This window comes from Anastrepha ludens, chromosome 5 (assembly GCF_028408465.1).
Source record: "Anastrepha ludens isolate Willacy chromosome 5, idAnaLude1.1, whole genome shotgun sequence".
Lineage (NCBI taxonomy): Eukaryota > Metazoa > Arthropoda > Insecta > Diptera > Tephritidae > Anastrepha > Anastrepha ludens.
In genome coordinates, this window is record NC_071501.1 from 48,158,014 (window position 1) to 48,177,543 (window position 19,530).

Consider the following 19,530-nt stretch of genomic DNA (forward strand, 5'->3'; position numbering starts at 1 on the left):
TGAAAATAAACAAACATTTATGTGCAAATGTATATATGCACGATTTATTCAATTATTCTTGGTTTTCTACTTGTTTCGAATGGTTCTCTTCATTTCGTTTGTTTATTTTCTGTACTGACATCCCGGCTCTTGGGAAGGCGCCATCTTATATTCTATTATTTTTGATGTATTGATAGGAAGGTAGATTGAAAAACCGACTACCATGGTTTTTAAACTAGCTCACTTAGGCCGTTTTTTTACCATTGCCGATCCATGGTGATACGACAGTATCAGTTTACCTGTATATGATGTATAGACATAAATTAAAAGGTAGCCAAGGCAAGTGGGTTTTAGGCAAATATTTTCTATATAATTGCTGCATATTTTAATTGCTTAAGTCGATACTCTTCTGCATTAAAGCAACTGTCAAAAATTTACATCAGTAAAATTTACGAATTGGCATAGGAGAAATGTCAAAAAGTTTTTCAAATAGAACTTTCTACCGATTGGCACATGACCTAAATAGCACTAGTATGACAAAACGATTTGAGTACGATTACCACACATGATTCTAGCAGAGCTTTATAGCCGTTTTCCGGCATTTTGTAGTCTACAATTTTCAATTCGAACGCGCCATAGCACGAAATTGCTCCCCATTCGATGACACAAATTTCACGGTCGTGATGTCGACTCAAGTACCTTTTTTCCTTTCCTAAGTCATGGAAATAGTAATTTTATCCATCCGGCCCATCCGTATTGAATTTTTTTTCGTCACTAAATCACCAAGCCATGTGGTCCTTTGCAAAATCGAGGCGGATTTCTTTGCAAAATTTATTCAAAGGTAGTTTTTTTGTACTCTTTTATGCTTCAGATGTGGCGATTTAAGAATAACAACAGTGGACTTGCTGGCTGCAACATTTGCCACTTCTTTAATTTTCGCTATTGAAAGAGCGGAATTGGATGCGATACTAAAGATTTTGCGGGTTTCCTTCGGTGTTAAAACCATCGCAGTTCTTCATTTGTACTTCTTACCATAGAAGGCAGCTTTAATGCGCAAATGAATTATTAATACAGCATTACAGCGCATTTGAATTATCAGAAACCCTTGCGTTACTAAGTCAAGTACGGTTGCTTTAATAACCATTTTGTTCCATGAAAATTATTGCCTGTGATCAAGTGACCCGGACTGTACATAAGTATATACATACTATGTACACACACACTTTTCGTATATCGAAATCGGTGAATTTTCCGTAAAATTAGATTATTTAGTAGCTAACAGAAATAATCAAGTTGCATATAATGCCAGCCTTCTTTCGTTTCAAAGGACTATCGTCAATTTCCTTTCAGATTTTCACACCTCTCATAAAGTATCCCTGCTTATTTTTATATGAACTCACAAATTCTCAAAACTTCTATTTTTTTCTTTTTTCACTTTCATTAACACACATCATGTTTACTAAATGTATGTATGTATTCACCCACATAAAGGATAAACTAATGCTTAAGTCACATGCACCCGAGTGGATGTCTCGCTTGAAGGTCAGCGATAATATAAACTTGCATAGGAGTATAGATTGCATAGCAAAGGTACACCGATGTATTAGAAGCAAATTGTAGTAAATGTTTTAATATAATATAAAGGATGAACTGACTCAATGTGACGATATTTGTGATGTAAAACAGTTGATGTTGATAAAGTTAATTTTTGGTAACGAATGATGAAATGCATTGCGTGTACATAACTTTGACATAGCGGAGTAGTTGAATGTGTTATATGTTTATATACATTTGCCACTTCTTTAATTTTTTTTTATACATACATAGATGCATATGCTTACATACCTACATATACAAAAAAGTTTGGTTTTTATTGTCTAAAATGTATTCAGAAATTTCCATAATCAGTGGATTTATCATTTCGATAGGCAAATTTTGCTATAAATTTAGAAGTTTTTATTGATGTCAGTTCGTTTATCGTCGTGACCATTCTTAAGTTCCGTTCATATTCTTACATATTTTCTCGCTCAGCGCAAAGATAACTAAAAATTGTGTGTGCTATTGACTTACCAACTTTGCATGAAGACCAGATTGGCCATAAACAAAAACAAAATACTATTGTAACCCGTCATTGACCGCTTCTTTTGTAGGTGTAGGAAATTGCACTGGATCAGAAGAAAATCGGAAAATGTGTGTTGACACATGAGAACTTCGAAAAATTTTACAGATTTTCTATATTTTAATATGATGACGCAATACTTTTTCGTGAATAACGAAGACCGTATAATAACAGCCATTTTTGATCTATATCGGTCAATGGCCACTGAATGTTTGCAGATTATTTAGTGGAAAATATCCACATTAACAAAGGAGCCCAAATATACATCACTGGTAATGGGGACCATTTTTTCTATATTGTATATCAAATAAAATAAAATTTTAACTGGAGGAAATGGAAACTGATGAATTTTTCACTAAGTTATTCATAGTTCTCATATGTCACGCACAGATCAGGGATCAAGGAAACACCCTGAATTATACATATACATTCTGTCAAAAAAAGTACCGGCAATTCGTCAATAAAACGCAAAATAATTGTTTAATCATCAAAATTTATTTTGTCGCCTTCAAAATAGGCTCCATTCGAAGCAATACACATATGCCAACGATTAGCCCAGTCATCACCTTTTACACGCGTTTGAAGAGATCTTCTTGAGCTCCTTCAGCGAATTCTCCTTAATGGACTCTATCGACTCAAAGCGGCGGTCAATTTAAGTTTTGGGAAGAGGAAAAAGTCACAGGGGGCTAAATCCGGCCATCGTAGGATGTTCGATGATATTTGTCGAGTTTTTGGTCAAAAAAGTGTTCACAATATGAGCTTTGTGAGACGGTGCGTTATCATGGTGCAAAGTCCATGAGTTTTCTCTCCACAAATTGGGCCGTTTCCTACGCACATTCTCTCTTAAGGGGTTAAGGGTAGTCAGAGGCCCGAAAAAATGATGATTTTCACGAATTTTTTTTTGCTACTTAATTAATTTATTTAACAAAAATAAAAACATAGCATAAAAACATCATGTTTTAACTTGACTTCACCAAAATTTCAAAAAAAAAAAATTAATAATTGCAAAAGTTATCGCTGTTTGTGTGAAGCCCGTTTCTCCAGAAGTCCCTTGCGGTGAACATCACAAGTCCTTGCAGATTCATCTAAAACCAATCGGATGAGAAAAATTATTTTTATTGATAGATAATCTCGAGCCGGATCGAAGCTTTTTTTTTTTTTTCAAAATGAACAAAATGGCGGCCTCAGGAAATATTTTTCAGATTTTCGGGAAAAAACCAGCAGTTAATTGTTAAAAAAAAATCGAAATTTTTGAAAAAAAAAAAATCCTTCGATCAGGCACAAGTTTTTTATGTTTTTCAAAAGCTGTATAAATTTTATTGAAATCTACGTAGCGGTTTTTAAGTTACAGTGTTCACCAGTTTGAAAAACATAGTTTTGAGAAAAACGCATTTAAAGTTTTGCTATCGGCTCCGGAGCGGCCGAGCGCCCTTTGTTAATTGTTGAATAACTTGAAAAGTATTTGTCGGATTCACTTCAAATTTTTACACAATATTTTTAGAACATTATACTTTAAGAAAATGCAAAAAAAAAAAACTCGATTTTTTGAAAATTCTGACTACCCCTAACCCCTTAAACGTCGCATAGCTTCCAAATAATATTCTTTATTTTCAGTAGAATCATTTGGAATGAATTCCGAGTGCACAACACCATGATAATCAAAGAAAACGAGAAGCATGACTTTTACTTTTGACCGACTTTAACGGGGTTTTTTGAGTTTCGGCTCATGTGGATAGCGCCATTCAGCCACATCAGCCGCCTATTTACTGGTTTGCATGTCAAACTCCTATACCCACGTATCATCACCTGTTATGATGCGCTGGATAAACGTTGGGTCCGAATTCACTTGCTCAACCATCTTCATGTCTACAGTCACCTTCTTCCGATGAATTTTTTGAAAGAAATTCAACTCTCTTGGAACGAGTCGAGCAGCCACGTGTTTTGGCGTCATGCCCAATTGATGGTGTAAAATATTGCGAATTGATTCGTGAGACGCGCTAAGGTCACAACTCTCTCAAGCTTAAATGATAGTTTTCCAGCACCATTTCCTTGACTTTGTCGATGTTTTCATCCGTTGAAGACGTTGATGGGCGACCAGATCGAGGCAAATCTTCCACGAGTTCTCGGCCCTCTGCAAAAGCCTTATACCACTCGTAAGCCCATGTCTTTGATAAAGTACACTCGCCATAGGGTTTCTGCAACATTTTCAACGGCTCGGCACACGAAATCCCGTTCAAAACACAAAATTTCTTTGTTCGATATTTTTATCCATAATGAAAATCGCCGAGCACACCTGCGGTTGACTGATATAATTAAATGCCTAATTGACAAATCACGCTCAAACTCTGCGACACTATAAAAGACAGTTGTACCAACATTCCAACAAAAAAAATTAGACATATGTGTAACGCGCGCTTTTTAAATAAATAATTCCCGATATTTTTTGACAGAATGTATACGTAGTCGTATGTTTTTGGTTAGATTTTCGTTGCTAAAAATTTCATTCTATGCATATGATAAGCAGCACTATTAAATATGCACTCATCTATAGGTATTTATGTTAATACGAAGGTTGCTATTAATGAATCCACCAGGATCCACTGAACATTTTTCAAAGGGATAGCTGATATTGGCGCAAAATTAATCATCCAGATTTGTTTTTGAATAACTTGCAAAATTATTATGAGTGATGGAAATCTTTATTTCGACCTTTACGCGCTCCATTGCTTGTCTGTTTGTATACTGCAGCTGTATAATTCGCAAGTGTCAACTACAATTAACATACGACGCTATTTGCAAAAATTATAAATCTTCTAATAGGCTGAATAATTTTGCGCCAGCTTGTAAAGGTTTAAGTTTGTATTAATTAATTCGATCTTTTGAGTGATGAAAAAGCCTCTTGCGTGAGCCGAGAGAATTCTCCGAAAACCTGAGGCTACCGATTGGTTACATACCACTCAGAATTGTTTAAGAGAACTGTTTTAAGATTATCTATTAATACATTTGCGACATGACCAGATTTTCCGAAAAAAACAGGCGACCCTTTGCTTTGAAGTGCCTATTCATAGATCCAATATTCGTCACCTGTTATAATGTCATAGTCATGTTTTGAATCGGCTAAATTTCTTCAACATTTCTTTACACCAATCGACACGAGTACTTTTTTTGGTATCTTGACGACTAAATGTGGATGCAATATTGAATGTATGCTGATCCCACTGATTCCCAAAGATGGCTCTATTCCGCGATATGTATCATGTCGATCTTGCATTATTAATTGACGCACAGCATCGATTGTTTCTAGCACAACAACCGTTTCTGGATATCCTTCATGAGATTCTTCCTGCAAGCGTTTCCTACTAGCGTTTCACAGTTGCTAAGCGTGGTGTTTCAATGCCAAAAGTCGAAGTAAGTTGATCAAAGCAGTCCTGTCTCGATAAACCACGTCGAAAATCAAGTCATAGCACGAAAATTTTCATGAGTTAATTCGATCTTTTTTTCGCATTTTTCAACTCACTGAAAAAAGAACAAATAAAGTTCGTAAGTGAAAATGATATAGTATGTGCGTTTATGGCAAGGTTTAGGGTACGCAAAGATGTATGACATATAGGTTCTACTAACCTGAAAGACCACAGAAAATATTTTGCACCACAAAATAAGATGTAGGGTTTTTATTACATTTTCCTATAGATAAAAATCTTAAAGTGACTTCTTTTTAACGATTATTAATTTCACTGTCATACCTATATTAGTAGGTGGGTAGGTGAAATGGTTGAAGTGTCAGTCTGACACTTCACAAGTAGCACTAAAGCGCCGTGTTGATAACTTTATGAGACCTCCAACAGGCAGATATCCACAGCCAGCCAGAGCTGATGATATAGTGGAGAAGATTGATGAGACTTAGGTTGGCGCACTGCCCCAGGCTGTCGATGAAAGGAGCACCTAGTGATCTTAATCATCTAGCTGCAAAGCCGGACATTTACAGAGAAGTATTTACAAAAAGCTTCTGCAATGGGGGTTGGTAACCTTAGCTTTTCCTTCCCCATCTTTTCTGCGCTTTCCTAAGAAATAATTTGTGCAGTTTCCCTTTAACAACTGTCAGGGTGATGCCGACAGTCATATTGCATTGACTTTTAATTTAGAAGGGAAAAAATAAAAGTCCAATTACAACCGTAACGAAAAGCAGCAAAAATATCTGTCATGAAAAGACTTTTATTTCTGTTTCCAAAAATGAAAGTCATAAAATAACTCAATGGGTTGAATTTAATTTTATGAGTTCAAAAATAACCAAGGCGATTATATTAAAGGTGTTATTTGTAAATCAACTGATTTGTGTTTTTTTCTTTCGCCTTGTCCGTGTGGCTGTCAACCCATAATGAAACAAGGCGAATTCAATATTTATTTTCTACTTTGCTTTGGCAATCAAACATACAAAACATTGTTGTTGGTCTAGTGCACATACCTTTAATGAATGCGTCTTTCGTGAAAATTTTAAATCCAAGCGAATTTGGAAAAAGCTCAAAAAATTAACCATTTTTGTATTCGGAATTATATGGGAGCGACATCTTTTTCTTAATGATTTTTTAGTTGAAAATTTTTTACATTACAGTTATTTTCTGAAACAAACGTATTACAGTTTAAACACAAATTCCATCAAACACCCAGTTCATAATTCAAACAGGAAGCAGTTGACAGTTCTCTTAAATCTAAAATCTGCAAGCCCAAGGTTTGGCTTTGTGGAAACCTATTATTAATGTTGAACGCGCTATCAAATATAAAGATTTCTTTAATTTCCGTAACTTTTGCATGGCCAATGTTTTTCGCAAGTTTTATGTTATATGCATATGTTATAATATTGCATTGAAATGCTTTAGATGTGATCAAATCAAAAAGGCGCATAATACTAGCATTTAAAATATATGTAAAAATATACATACATATATATAGTAGACACACTTGCATTAAGAAGGTTAAGCATAAAATTACACATACACTGCCAACCGACATTAGACATTAATCTGGCTTCGTCTAATTATGAACACAGTATTACACCATACTGCACGATTGGATCCTATGAGAAATTCGAAAAGCTTCCGAAGTATCCAAATAATCGCTTGCATTAGAGTCGATGTAGCTTCGGCCCAGCTTTCCGTTTGGTCAAACTACTATAAATAAAGCAACTTTAAAAAATATAGTATATTCGTATGTATGAAACGTACGTACATTTTCAAAATATTCAAGTTTTTGGTTTTACATAAAGTAAATGGTTTTTATTAAATACGAAGGTCGTTTGAGAAGCCTCATCCTCTGAATACTCTCTGCGGATAGCAGCAAAAAAATTCAAAAGACCAATCTAAACACAGTCAGCCAGCAAAATAAAAAATGATACATGGGCTAAATCGGATCTTGAAAAAGCTTATACCTTTGCTCGTTACTTATCCCAAGTCGTCATACCACATGAAATCCGACTCTCACTAAGCATTTCCCAAAAAGTCAAAGACACACTGAAACTCATCCAACAGATGGACCCACCCACAAAAAAGAGCAAAAATAACGAAGTAAAAACAGCAATAAAAAGGTTAAAAACAAAGAAAGCTCCCGATAAAGGAGTCTCTTTTCTCACGTTTATATATATATAATACTAGCGTACTAACTGATTTTGTTCCTCCCCAATGTAAACCAGGAAAAATATCAGAAAAAGTGGAATCTTATCCCATCAGCTTATTGCTCATTGCCTCTAAAGTTATGGAATCCCTTTTTCTCAAAAGAATGATGCCCACAATTAAATACCGATAATCAATTCTAAATCACCAATTCGGCGGCAGAAATTCATACGGCAACGTCGAACAAGCACAAAGACTCGTAAATAGTCTTCACAAAGCTTTTAAGCAGAATAAGTATTGCACGGCCGCATTTCTCGACATATCTCAAGCCTTCGACCGCGTTTTGAATGACGGCTTAATCTACCCATTAATTATTATACTTTTATCAAGTCCTACCTCAAGACCGACACTTCTTTGTTAAATAAAACGAAGAACAGTCTGAGCTCTATGAAAGTTTAGCTGGCGTACCCCAAGGCAGTATAATGGACCCAATACCTTACTTGCTTTACACACAAGATCTACCAATCCCAGAGGAAACTACCTGCCGGACCTTTTGCAGATGATACCGCCCTACTCGCTATAGACTCCCACCTCGAAGTTTCTTCGCTCAAACTCCAGAAAGGACTTGATAAATAACTCAATGGCTGAAAAACTAGAAAATAAGTGCTAACGAGACAAAATCTGCTCAAGTTAACTTTACACTCAAACGAAACACTCATTCCCCAAAATAATGTTACAAAGTATCTTGACATGCACCTCGACAACAAGCTTATATGGAAAACACATACTTTCACCAAACGCAAAGCACTTGGAATTAAACTCCGAAAACTAACTGGTTACTTAATCGAAATTCTCATGTTTCTCTCAAAAGTAAGCTCTTACTCTACTCAGTTATCTTAAAATAAATATAGACCTATGCCATACAACTCTGGGGTGCTGCGGACAATTCTAACATCGAACAGCAAAAACCGTATGAAGGATTACAAAACCGCGATATTACATCACAAATGCACAAATACATCGTGATATCAAATGTCTCTCAATTCCATCTCCTTTAACAGACTGAAGAGGAAGTCAACAATGGACTTATTATTTCAATAAGCAAACATTTTAGAAATGGTTGCACCACTGTGTGCTTTCCACACATATCTAATAAAATGTCTTAGTTTTAAATAAAAATAGAAAACAGATTGCAATAAATAAATGGATTCAAAAAAAAAAAAAAAGAAGAAGTCCGAGCAAAAATTAAAGCTACTTAATTGTTTGGAGTGAACCATTTTTTTATTTTTCGGCATAGTCTCCTTTTAGGCTTTTACACCTCACTGTTCCAGGTTTTTTATCTCTTTCGAATAATAGGATTCGTCCAAGTCTGAAAAATAGCCATTCGTTACAGCAATCACATCCTCGTGGGAATGAAATCATTTTCTAGCCCGCCATTTTTTTTCAAATTCGGAAACAATCTGAGGAAACCGAGAGAGCCACGTCTGGAGAATAATGGGGATGTGAAATTAGTTAGAAGCCTATTTACCATTAGTTTTGCGACCACAACTGCTGAGGCGTGAGCTGGTTTGGAAAGGAAAATCACTGGCCTTTCTCGATTCAAACGAATGCCAAACATAAAGAAATATACAGACCTGGGTTCCCACGGCAGTCGGTTTAACGTAACCGTAACGACGCAGATATATATCCTGCCAAGGACTATCACTTCAGCAGTGTTCCCCGTATATGTACGCCGGATATGTACGGGGAATGTTTATGCTGCTACAATAACAACAACAACGTTTTAAGCAGAAACTTGGTGTGAGTTCTTTCAAGAGCTGCTACTAACTAAACATATCCTCGATACGCGCCAGTATATCATCTCTATGTCTTTGCACGGACTTTTCAAACGACCCTCGTATATATAAATATGACTAGGAAAACTTTAAACTTTAGATAATAAGATTTTGAATGACAATTATATTTTAAAACTCAAGAAGGCGCTTTATTGAGGTTGCGCGGTAGTGTTTGCACACAATACGTCTTTTTTCTTTGATTCACCGGATACGTATGCGAGTTCATACTACAACGTGGCGCAAAATTAAGCATCGAATTTTGTTTTTGAGTCACTAAATCATCAAAAAATCACTTTTTTTTAGAATTTGAGTGATGGGAATATTTATTTTGACCTTTACGCGCTCCGTTGCTTGTCTGTTTGTATACTGCAGCTGTCTATTTCACAAGTGTCAAATATGATTGTCATACCACAACATTTGCAAAAATAACAAAACTTCCGATGGCGTGAATAGTTTTGCGCCACCATGTGTTTACATTTTTTTATCAGACTTTGGTTTCTAAATTTGTTTAAAGTAAACAAAAAAACACTTTTCAACAAATAAGTTTTATTGAACCATTATTGTAAGTCAATTACTGTTTCATATAAGAATATGTATAGTAAATATTTAAAAAAATCCTTATATATATGTACATATACACACATACATATTTATATTATCATGCACTGAACTTGAATCACACTAATAAAGCTATTTTCTTCTTGTTACTCGTAAACTATTTGAATACGCTGCGATTTGCTTGAACTTACAATACCGCAAACATATGTAAAAATGCTTAACTACATACATACATACATATATGTATACATATGTACAAATGAATTTTCTCACATTTACTACCAATTATGATTTATTGGTCCTAACACGGCTGCACCAACCCCGCAATTAACCACTTCCTAACAAATGCATAATTTGAAAACGATATAAAAAGGAGTTACAAAGTAATATAGATACAACGGATATTTTAAAGCCCGCACCGTCTTGGAGTAACGTCGCAATAAAGTCCCCATCACAGCAGCAAGTAGCTGCTTCTTCATCTTCGTCGTCTGCTGGTGGTGGTAGTGCCGGTAGTGCTAGCGGCATTGCAGGAAGCACTGGCATTACTGGTCGTGCATTTGACAGTAGCCGGCCTAGTATGGGCGCCATTTCCACAACGTCTACGTCATCGAAGAAAATTACTGACAACATAAAAGACTCCGCTTCAACAGATTTGGGCACAAACAGAGGTAGCACGAGCGGTGTAGGTGCAGGAAGCACAACACAGAGTGGCAGTGCAGACGACGAGGCGAGAGGTATGTTCGATTTTTATTACACTGTGCGACAAAATTCAATTATTTTGTTATCTAGAAAAAATTGCAGATACTAGAATAAGTATATACTGCGGCATTCATATAGTAATACTGCGTAGGTACTGAATTTGAAATTTTCTGATCAATTAAATTTTAATTTTAATTTTCGAAAATGGTTTTAAATACATACGTTTACTCATGCTTAGAAGAGAACAGATTTACTTTTCACCAGGGCAAATACAGTAATTAATGCTCTTTGAAACATTTATCCTTGACGTATAGCATTTCCCAATGAATTATTTTGAAAAAAATAGTACAGGGTTGCCCATATTCGACGGACCCGGCGGATTTCGATGACTCTTTGGGCCCATTCCAATCGACGAGGCTTGTCCGCAGGCAACAATCTTTGCGTCAATTGAATCTTATACGGGAATAAATGCAAATCAATGCGGATAATTCGTTGTAAAGTGGTCGGAGCAATGCCCAACTGCTGAGAACGGGGATGTCTTTGGCGACGCCTTGGTCGGTTTTGATTTGGCCTCTTTGGATTAGAAAGAGCATCACCAGTCGAAAACCTTTCGTACAAACGTTTAATGGTGTTCTTAGAAGCACACTTTTCACATTATTTAATTTTTTATACGCACGTTGAGTTTTCACAATTGACTTCTTTTGTTGAACGCGGTATGTCATTAAGCTATCTGACGTCTCTGTCAAAAGCTACAGGGTTGCCAGATGGGTCCGTCGAATATTGGCAACTCTCTATATGCCATTAGAAGCTACAACTTTACTTCATCATTCAGGCGGCATACGGATTCCTCTGACGAAAAATTCAAAATTCGAGTTCTTTTGACTTGATCCATTCATTGAGTCAGTTTGCGATGCTCTCGTAAGAAGAGAAACGCTCTCCAATAAGGGCTGACTGCATTTATCGGACAGATGGTAATCCGAAGGTGCAATGTCTGGGGAATACGGTGGTTCGAGCAAGATTTCCCAATTCAGTCCCTCTAAATATTTCTGGACCGATTTAGCAACGTGACCTGACGTAGTCTCCAACATTTTCGATGTTTAGGGCTATCACAATAGATCCATTTTTCATCGCCAATGACGATGTGATGCAGAATTCCTGGCACCCAGTTACCTGCTTTCTGTACCATTCCCATCGCGTGCAAACGTTTACCGACGGTTGGATCTGTCAACATCCAACTATTAAGACATACCATGAAGGGTTCGACATACGTCTTCATCCAAAAATTGTTCTAGTTGAGTATCTTCGAATTTTTACGGTGCCCCTTCGCTCGTTCGATCTTTATTACTGACGTCGAAATTGCCACTTTGGAAGCGTCGAAACCACTCTTTACAAGTTGTATTTGATGGAGCGTGATTACCGTAAATATTGTAAATATTAATCAATATACGAAACGTTTTTCGGGACGAACGTAGACATTTTTGACGTCAGATAAAAAAGTATCTTTACACTGCAAACGAATATCAAATACTGCGATCGAGACCTCACATAGTTTACACCTTCAAATCACCAGTATATTAATAGAGCGAATACAAAAATTGTATCAGCAGCGACACCTCTTCTACGAGGGCGGAAACTTATTCCATTACCCAATATTATGAACGATATCATTTACTTCAATAGAGTCAGAAATCAAAAAACCAATATTTCGAGAAAAACGGCTTCAACAGCCATGAATTTTTTGCACAGCAGAAAAGAAGAGCTGTGGTCATGGAGAAATGAATGTATCGACCAGATCCATGTCAAGACTAATTAGAGATGATCTCCACATGAAAGCCTTTCGTTGTTCAAGTGGTCATCTTTTGACAACGCTCCGGAAGAAAATTAGAGTCGACACAGGCAAGCAGCTTCTTCGGTGGCACACGGTCACCGGCCATAAAAATATTATTTTCACAGATGATAAAATTTTCACTGTTGAATAAGTTTTTAATAAGCAAAACGACAAAATCGATGTTAAAACTTCTAAAGACGTAAAAAATGTTGTTCTAAGGGTTCAGCGTGGCCACCATCCAGCCTCCGTCACCGTTTGGTAGGTGGTCTTCATTTCTGCTAAAAAGGGGTTAAGACTGGAACAAAAGTGTATGAGGAGGAGTCTTAGAAGGCGTGGAGAAGCAGTTGGCTTTCTTCAATGGAGAGCGTTCGATCTTCCAGCAGGATTCCGCTCCAGCCCATAAGGGAAAAACCATCCAACAGTGATTAAATAATACTAACTTCTTTAAAAAAAAGGATTCTAATTTCATAACTTGTAACAGAACTTATGGCTGGACAAAATATTATCTTAATTTTTTGTATGTTTCTGGAACATGATACTATGGAAGTAAATGAGCGATATTTTCTGGTTTTAGAAATAAAAGAGATTAAATATTGAAAAGTCTTCCCTAATTATTATTAACTTTTTGTTACACTTTTCTCATAAGCGGGCACCTCCCATGAGCAGACAAAGTTTTAGTCTTTTAGGTGTCCATTTAAGAGAGAGTACACGGTTGCTTATTTTTAATTTAAACTAGTTAATTTTGAAAATCCTCTCGTACTTATGTTTCAAAACAATTTTGTAATATTTTAAACTAACAATTATTACCCGTTTAGCAGCGGAGATTGCAGCCAAAAAGTCGCGTTTAAAGCAAAAGCTGGTAAAAAGTGCGAGATCGGTTGGCATTTTCTCACTGAAGCTGAAAGAGCGGCGGCAGCGTGAAGCGGAGAAGGCTGCAAATATTGCCATTGAACATGCCAAGGTAATATTATTCTTTCATCGTAAGAAATAATATGGCATATAGAGCATTATCCAGTATACATACATACATATTCACATAAATGTAAATGCACTTATTGAAATTTTCCTTGAAGGCTTTGGCTAAATTACCACCCATACCGCAACCAGGCGGTGAGCTGTCATTGATACCGATTGAACAACTAATACAAATAGAAGATATAAAACCGACAACAAAACCACTACCCACCACTTTGTCAACAACAACGGCGTCAGCGCCGACATCCTCGTCCGGTGCAGTGACCTCGCCACAAATAGTGACACCATCATCAAGCGCATTAGCGGCGGCGATGCAGCAATTCCAGAGTTCGGGAAATCACTGAATAGTAAATTTTGGAACCGAATTCTCACGCGATACTAACTAATGCGATAAACAAACAATATTACAAGCATACTTACAGTTGTAAATACCTAACTACATATAAAATACGAGTACTACAACATTTTTGAAATTTTCATACAAAAATACTCGAATGTTCAAATACGTGTGAAAGTGTATTGATAGCTACAAATGTCCATTGAAAACCTTCATATTCAAGAAATCTTGCAACATTAAGCACAAATGCAATACACTAATACTAGCATACATTCAAATATATACATACCTATACATACATACGCAGTCCACAACTACATTTTGCACTCTGAAATGGTTTTACAAATTTTAAAGCTTCTTTAAAATCACTCAGTTTTAGCATAAATATATGTAGGTATAAATGCTTATGTACAAAAACAAATAAATGCATCAACGATATTTCTAATTATAATATTTAGTGTTCGTTACATGCAAATCTAAGTCAATTTACTTATTTATTTAATAATAATCTAGAAATACAACATTTTTTACACACTATTAAGCACATGAAAGCTGTACGATTAAATTCTATTTAAACATTTTATTTAGAAGTAATTTAAACTAATTTAAAGATGAAAAATCCAAATCTAAAAAAAATTGAGATCAAATTAAGTTCTCTGAAGGCTCTAAGCATGGGAGCATAATAGGAATAGTAATCGTGATTCGCTCTAAAAACAAAAAAATATTATGATTCCGAACATTTTTTATGGAATGTGAAACTAAGTGCGCCCAAGAAGAGGTGGAGAGTCAATCGCACCACTTGTGATATCAAAAAAGAGAGAGAGAGAGTGAAAGAGTGGTTCCTCCATTTTACAAAGAGTTTAAATTGTTCACTCAACATCTCGAATACGATCCCTCCATGGTTAACAAAATTTAACCGAAAAATCATGTTGCAAATGATGGTCTTAGTGCAACTACTATATTTTTATCTGATTTCCTACACCGTGGAAGTTAACCGATTTTAGCGTCCTGCGTTCGCACAACAAAAACAGAAGAAGTAGGGGGGGGGCAGATAATAATAATCAAGGATGATAGATATACCAGGCTTTCGCTTCAGCTATAAAAAAAGAAAATTGAATGAGTAATGAATAGGAAGCGAGCCTCCCCAGGTACTCGACAGTCGAATTCTGCCCGCTCATTTCACACGTATTCACACACTCGTCCAATCAGTTGTTGTTCAGACGCCATCGAAGTAAAATGAGCCAACACTGTGTTGATTTATTTTCGTATACAACCAACCCAATCTCAGTTATTTATTTATTTGAACAATTTAAGCAAATCGCGGTCATAACCCCAGTAACGTCAGTCCGCCAGCTGATTCTGTCAAATTCGCTGAGAGCCGGTTAACGGTCGGATATTGGCCACGCCTTCCGAATTTTATTCACCACTAGCTGTACCCGGCGCGCATTGCTACGCCAACAACTAAAATAAATTTAAGAAAAATAACTTTAAAGAAAAATCAATTATATTCAATTCATTCTAAACCATTTTATTGATTTTGTTTATTTCGAAAAAATTGTTACATTACAAAGTTGAGTTTTAATAAACATCGAATGAAGTGCTGTGGGGTACACAATATTTCTTGTTCTTCCATTTGGTGCGTAGACGAATAAATCCGAAGGTTTTCCGACACGTGAGCAAGGCACATAGAGCAGTCCACACTTGTAACGATTGTCCTTGTGCTTTGTTAATAGTCCTTGCGAAAGCGAGTCGCACCGGGAACTGTAAACGTTTGAATTCGAATGGCATGTCTGTCGGAATCATTTTCACCTTTGAATTTTCCAGTCAAAATTGTTGCCTCGATAACATTGTTCATCATTTTCTTGACTGAGAGTCTGGTTCCATTGCAAAGTCGTAGTGGATTTATGTTTCGAAGAAGAATGATGGGTACCCCAATTTTCAATCTAAGAACGTGCGGCGGCATGCCTGGCAAATCAAACGAATCAAAGAATTCAGTTGGATAGTTGACAACCTCGTCTTGATTCTCCACAGTATCGGTGGGCTTATATGTTGTCGTTTCACTGGGTATTCCATGCTGAATGGTGAAGTTGATGGTATTGACATCGATATTTTTGGCTGCTAATATGACCATGTGCGCGAACGTATGTCATCGCATCTTGTACGCATTCATGCATGTGCCGTGGACTCCCCGTGAATGGAGACGGTAATATGACCACTATTCCCAATTCGTTTGGATTGACGTTACCATCATTAACGATTGCGTCTCGGTTTGATTCAATCGAATATATAGGAGCCGTTCGGTTTAAATCTTCGCGTACATCTCGACGAATATTGATGTCGAGTTACATCTATGAACATGTCATATTCGTTTTCTTTGTGTAAAAATACATGGTCATACTAATTTTTATGACAATCGGTTGAACGGGGTAGAAGTTGGTACTCTGCAGCGCCACCTGGTGGCGAGTGCATCAATGAGCATATTCTACAAACCTTCTCCGTGGAAAGTACATATATATACCAATTTTTAAATTACTCGGTCCAGGAGTTTTTGAGTTCATCGATGACATTACGACAAACATTCATTTTTATATATAAAGAAGATTATAATAATCAACTTAAGCGCACGCACTGAGTCTTGGTGAAAGATGTATGGGCTGTCACCGCAGACACTATCGAAGTGGATTGGCATTACTGTTTTTAGAACCATAAATCGAGGTGCAGAATTCACTCAAAATCTTTGAGTACAGAAGCGTCAAACCATAAAAGTGACTGGAAACATTGTGTGCATGACGATAGGAACCTCTGCAGGATTGGAACATAGCCATCTGTCATTCTCGGCATTTCGTCAGAAACAAAAACCATAACATCTCAGGCGCTTCAAGTAGTTTAATTTTGTTTAGAAGACGTTTTGAGCGTATAACTCGCTGTTATCATGTTTGCTCCGCCATAAACTGTCTTCTGCGCATAGCGTAGGATTTATACAGGAAACCTTCGTTAACAACTCGAAGGATAAGACCCTCAGAAATATTAAGCTTCCTCATTGATTTTAAAGGGTCCTCGTCAATAATCGCTTCTTCTTCTTAATTGGCGCGATAACCGCTTAAGCGATTTTAGCCGAGTTTATCAAAGCGCGCCAGTTGTTTTTTTCTCATGCTAACCGATGCCAGTTGGAAACAACAAGTAAAGACAAGTCTTCCTCCACCTGATCTTTCCAACGCAGAGGAGGCCTTCTTCTTTCTCTGTTACCACCAGCCAGCGAAGTCGCTGGATCTGATCTTTATTCGCTGTACTATGTCTATGTTGTCGGAAAGCTCATTGTTCCATCGCCTGAGATTCTTTGAAAACTTATAATTGTTGTTTTGGCTTTATAAGGTGGTAATAGTGATTATTTGGACTATTTTTGATTTGGATTAAAATAATCTCTTCAAATTTGAAGTACATCCGGGTTAAACGGTTCTAACCATTTGTTGGACATTTTCTCTATGGGCATAGCAAATTATTTTCCTGTGCTTGCTAAGTTCCAGTCACTCGCACCTACTACTTACTCACTTACACATACTTATATACTATACATACATACATAAGTGACTTACAGTTGTAAACGAAATTTACATTAATTTAAGCATACATTGAAAATATAAATGAAGCCAGTAAAACATACCTACTTATGTATACGTATGTATTGTGCATGCATTTGTGAAAGAAAATGCTGTAAATGTTTGCGCATAGTAGCAATTATAGAATATATATATATGTAGGTTGTGTATGCATACATACATACCAACGCAATTTATAGTTAGTATTGAAGTTTACATAAGGTACATAGCATATGCTGTATTCTTTTGCAACCGACCTGCAAAAGAATACAGCAAACATACAATAATGCTGAACAAATTTAAAACTCGCTTTAATATTGTTATTCCTGTATGTATGTATGTACTTGAATCATACATACAAATGTTCAAGCTGCATTGCTGTGGTTATGAGTGAAAAATGAAAGCTTTGTAAGACCTATTTTTAGAAAGTAAAAGTATATACTTAGAATTATAATTATATTTTAACTACAACCATTACTTATATTTGTAGTAAGTAGTACCTACAGATTATACATGTGTTTCTACGAATATACGAGTATATTTGGGAACATAAAAACCGTAGTATAGGATTAGCGGATAAACAAAAGAGTACATACAAACATATACATGTACTTATGATTACAAAGAAATTCACATTCACATTAAAGAAAAACAACGACGAAAAAATATTAAAAAAATTAAGACTAAATTGTAAATAATTAGTTTATCTATAAGTTTTTGTGTTGTTTACAAGAATAAAAAATAAAACAAAACCAACAGCAAAGAGAAAATTGATGATAAAGGGTGCACTACTCAAGGCTAGTTTATTGGGGTGTCAGCCCTTGGTCGGGAAAAACCATTTCGAAGAAAAGGCTGCCATGGGAATGCCATGGGTTTCACCCTTGTAGACACCTGCTTGAGCTAGAGCCGCCTCCCAGGCACGTCGGGAGACATCTCCGCAATTACGCCGACGAGAGTCAGGACAAAACGAACAGACATCTACTGGACCAGACAATGTTTAGACAAGCAATAAACGACATTCATCGGGAGACCATCACCACCTTCTTAAACTCTCGACCAGCGAATGCCGTAATTGCGTATCACTGGCACAATTACGTTCTGGATATTGTAACAGCTTGAACTCCTACGTATCCAGAATTGGCATACCCGACATACCAAACATATGTCCTGCATGTGAAGGCATCCCACACGACACTAACCACCTTTTACATGGCCCTTAAAACCCATTCATCTAACACCCCTCTCCCTCTGGACCCAACCTGTTGAAGCAGCATGTTTCCTGGGCCTTTAGATGAGTTAGGCGAAGACGGCCGGTGATATACATTACACTGGCAGGGCTTGTATCACAGCTACAAGAACAACAACAGAAAATTAATGAATTTTGAATTGATTACTCCAATAATTTGATAAATTGTATCATTACTCGCTTTACTAATAACGTATTCATAGATGTACATATGTATGTACCTATGTCAGTGCCAATTGAGTAGTAAAGCCCTCTCTCGACAAACAAGGCTCTCATCAAACCCGTCCTATCGTTTGACGTGGATGCTTGGACGATGAGGCGCCCCTTGGAGTGTTTGAGAGAAGATTTTTGGACCTGTGAACGTTAGCGACGGCGAGTAGCGCAGGCGATGACACAACGAGCTGTAAGAGAGAATGAACTTTACGACGACATAGACATAGTGCTGCGAATAAAGATACAGCGGCTTCGTTGGTTGCGTCATGTCGTCCGAATGGATACAAACGCTCCGTCTATGAAATAGTGAATGATGAAAGTTTCACTCGTTTAAAGGGTTACATACGTCCAGCAGCGCCAAAAATGTGCTAAAAGAAAAACTGGTTTTAGAAGAGATAACAAAAATAAAGTAAAATAAAAAAACTGTATACACTGTTTATTAGTACTTAAACTTGTATGTATTGTAAATGTATTTTGATTTTTTTTTTAACAAAAATTTGTATATAAAAAATCACGTGACCTAAAGTACGAGGGGTGCCTTT

At 36.6% G+C, this 19,530-nt stretch overlaps 1 protein-coding gene across 3 annotated transcripts in view; it reads left to right on the forward strand.

Annotated features, from left to right (window-relative positions):
- The window catches only part of LOC128863716 (uncharacterized), a 68,200-nt gene extending 49,911 nt beyond the window's left edge, over positions 1-18,289 (forward strand). For 2 of the 3 annotated variants that reach the window (XM_054103022.1, XM_054103021.1), the window contains 3 exons: positions 10,468-10,828; positions 13,437-13,582; positions 13,695-18,289. In XM_054103022.1, coding sequence (XP_053958997.1) covers positions 10,468-10,828; positions 13,437-13,582; positions 13,695-13,940 — 753 coding nt within the window. In that variant the 3' untranslated portion in view covers positions 13,941-18,289. Of the gene's footprint in view, positions 1-1,470; positions 1,570-10,467; positions 10,829-13,436; positions 13,583-13,694 lie in introns of all 3 variants that reach the window. The other variant, XM_054103020.1, reaches the window with a different exon arrangement.
- Positions 18,290-19,530: the final 1,241 nt, after the last annotated feature.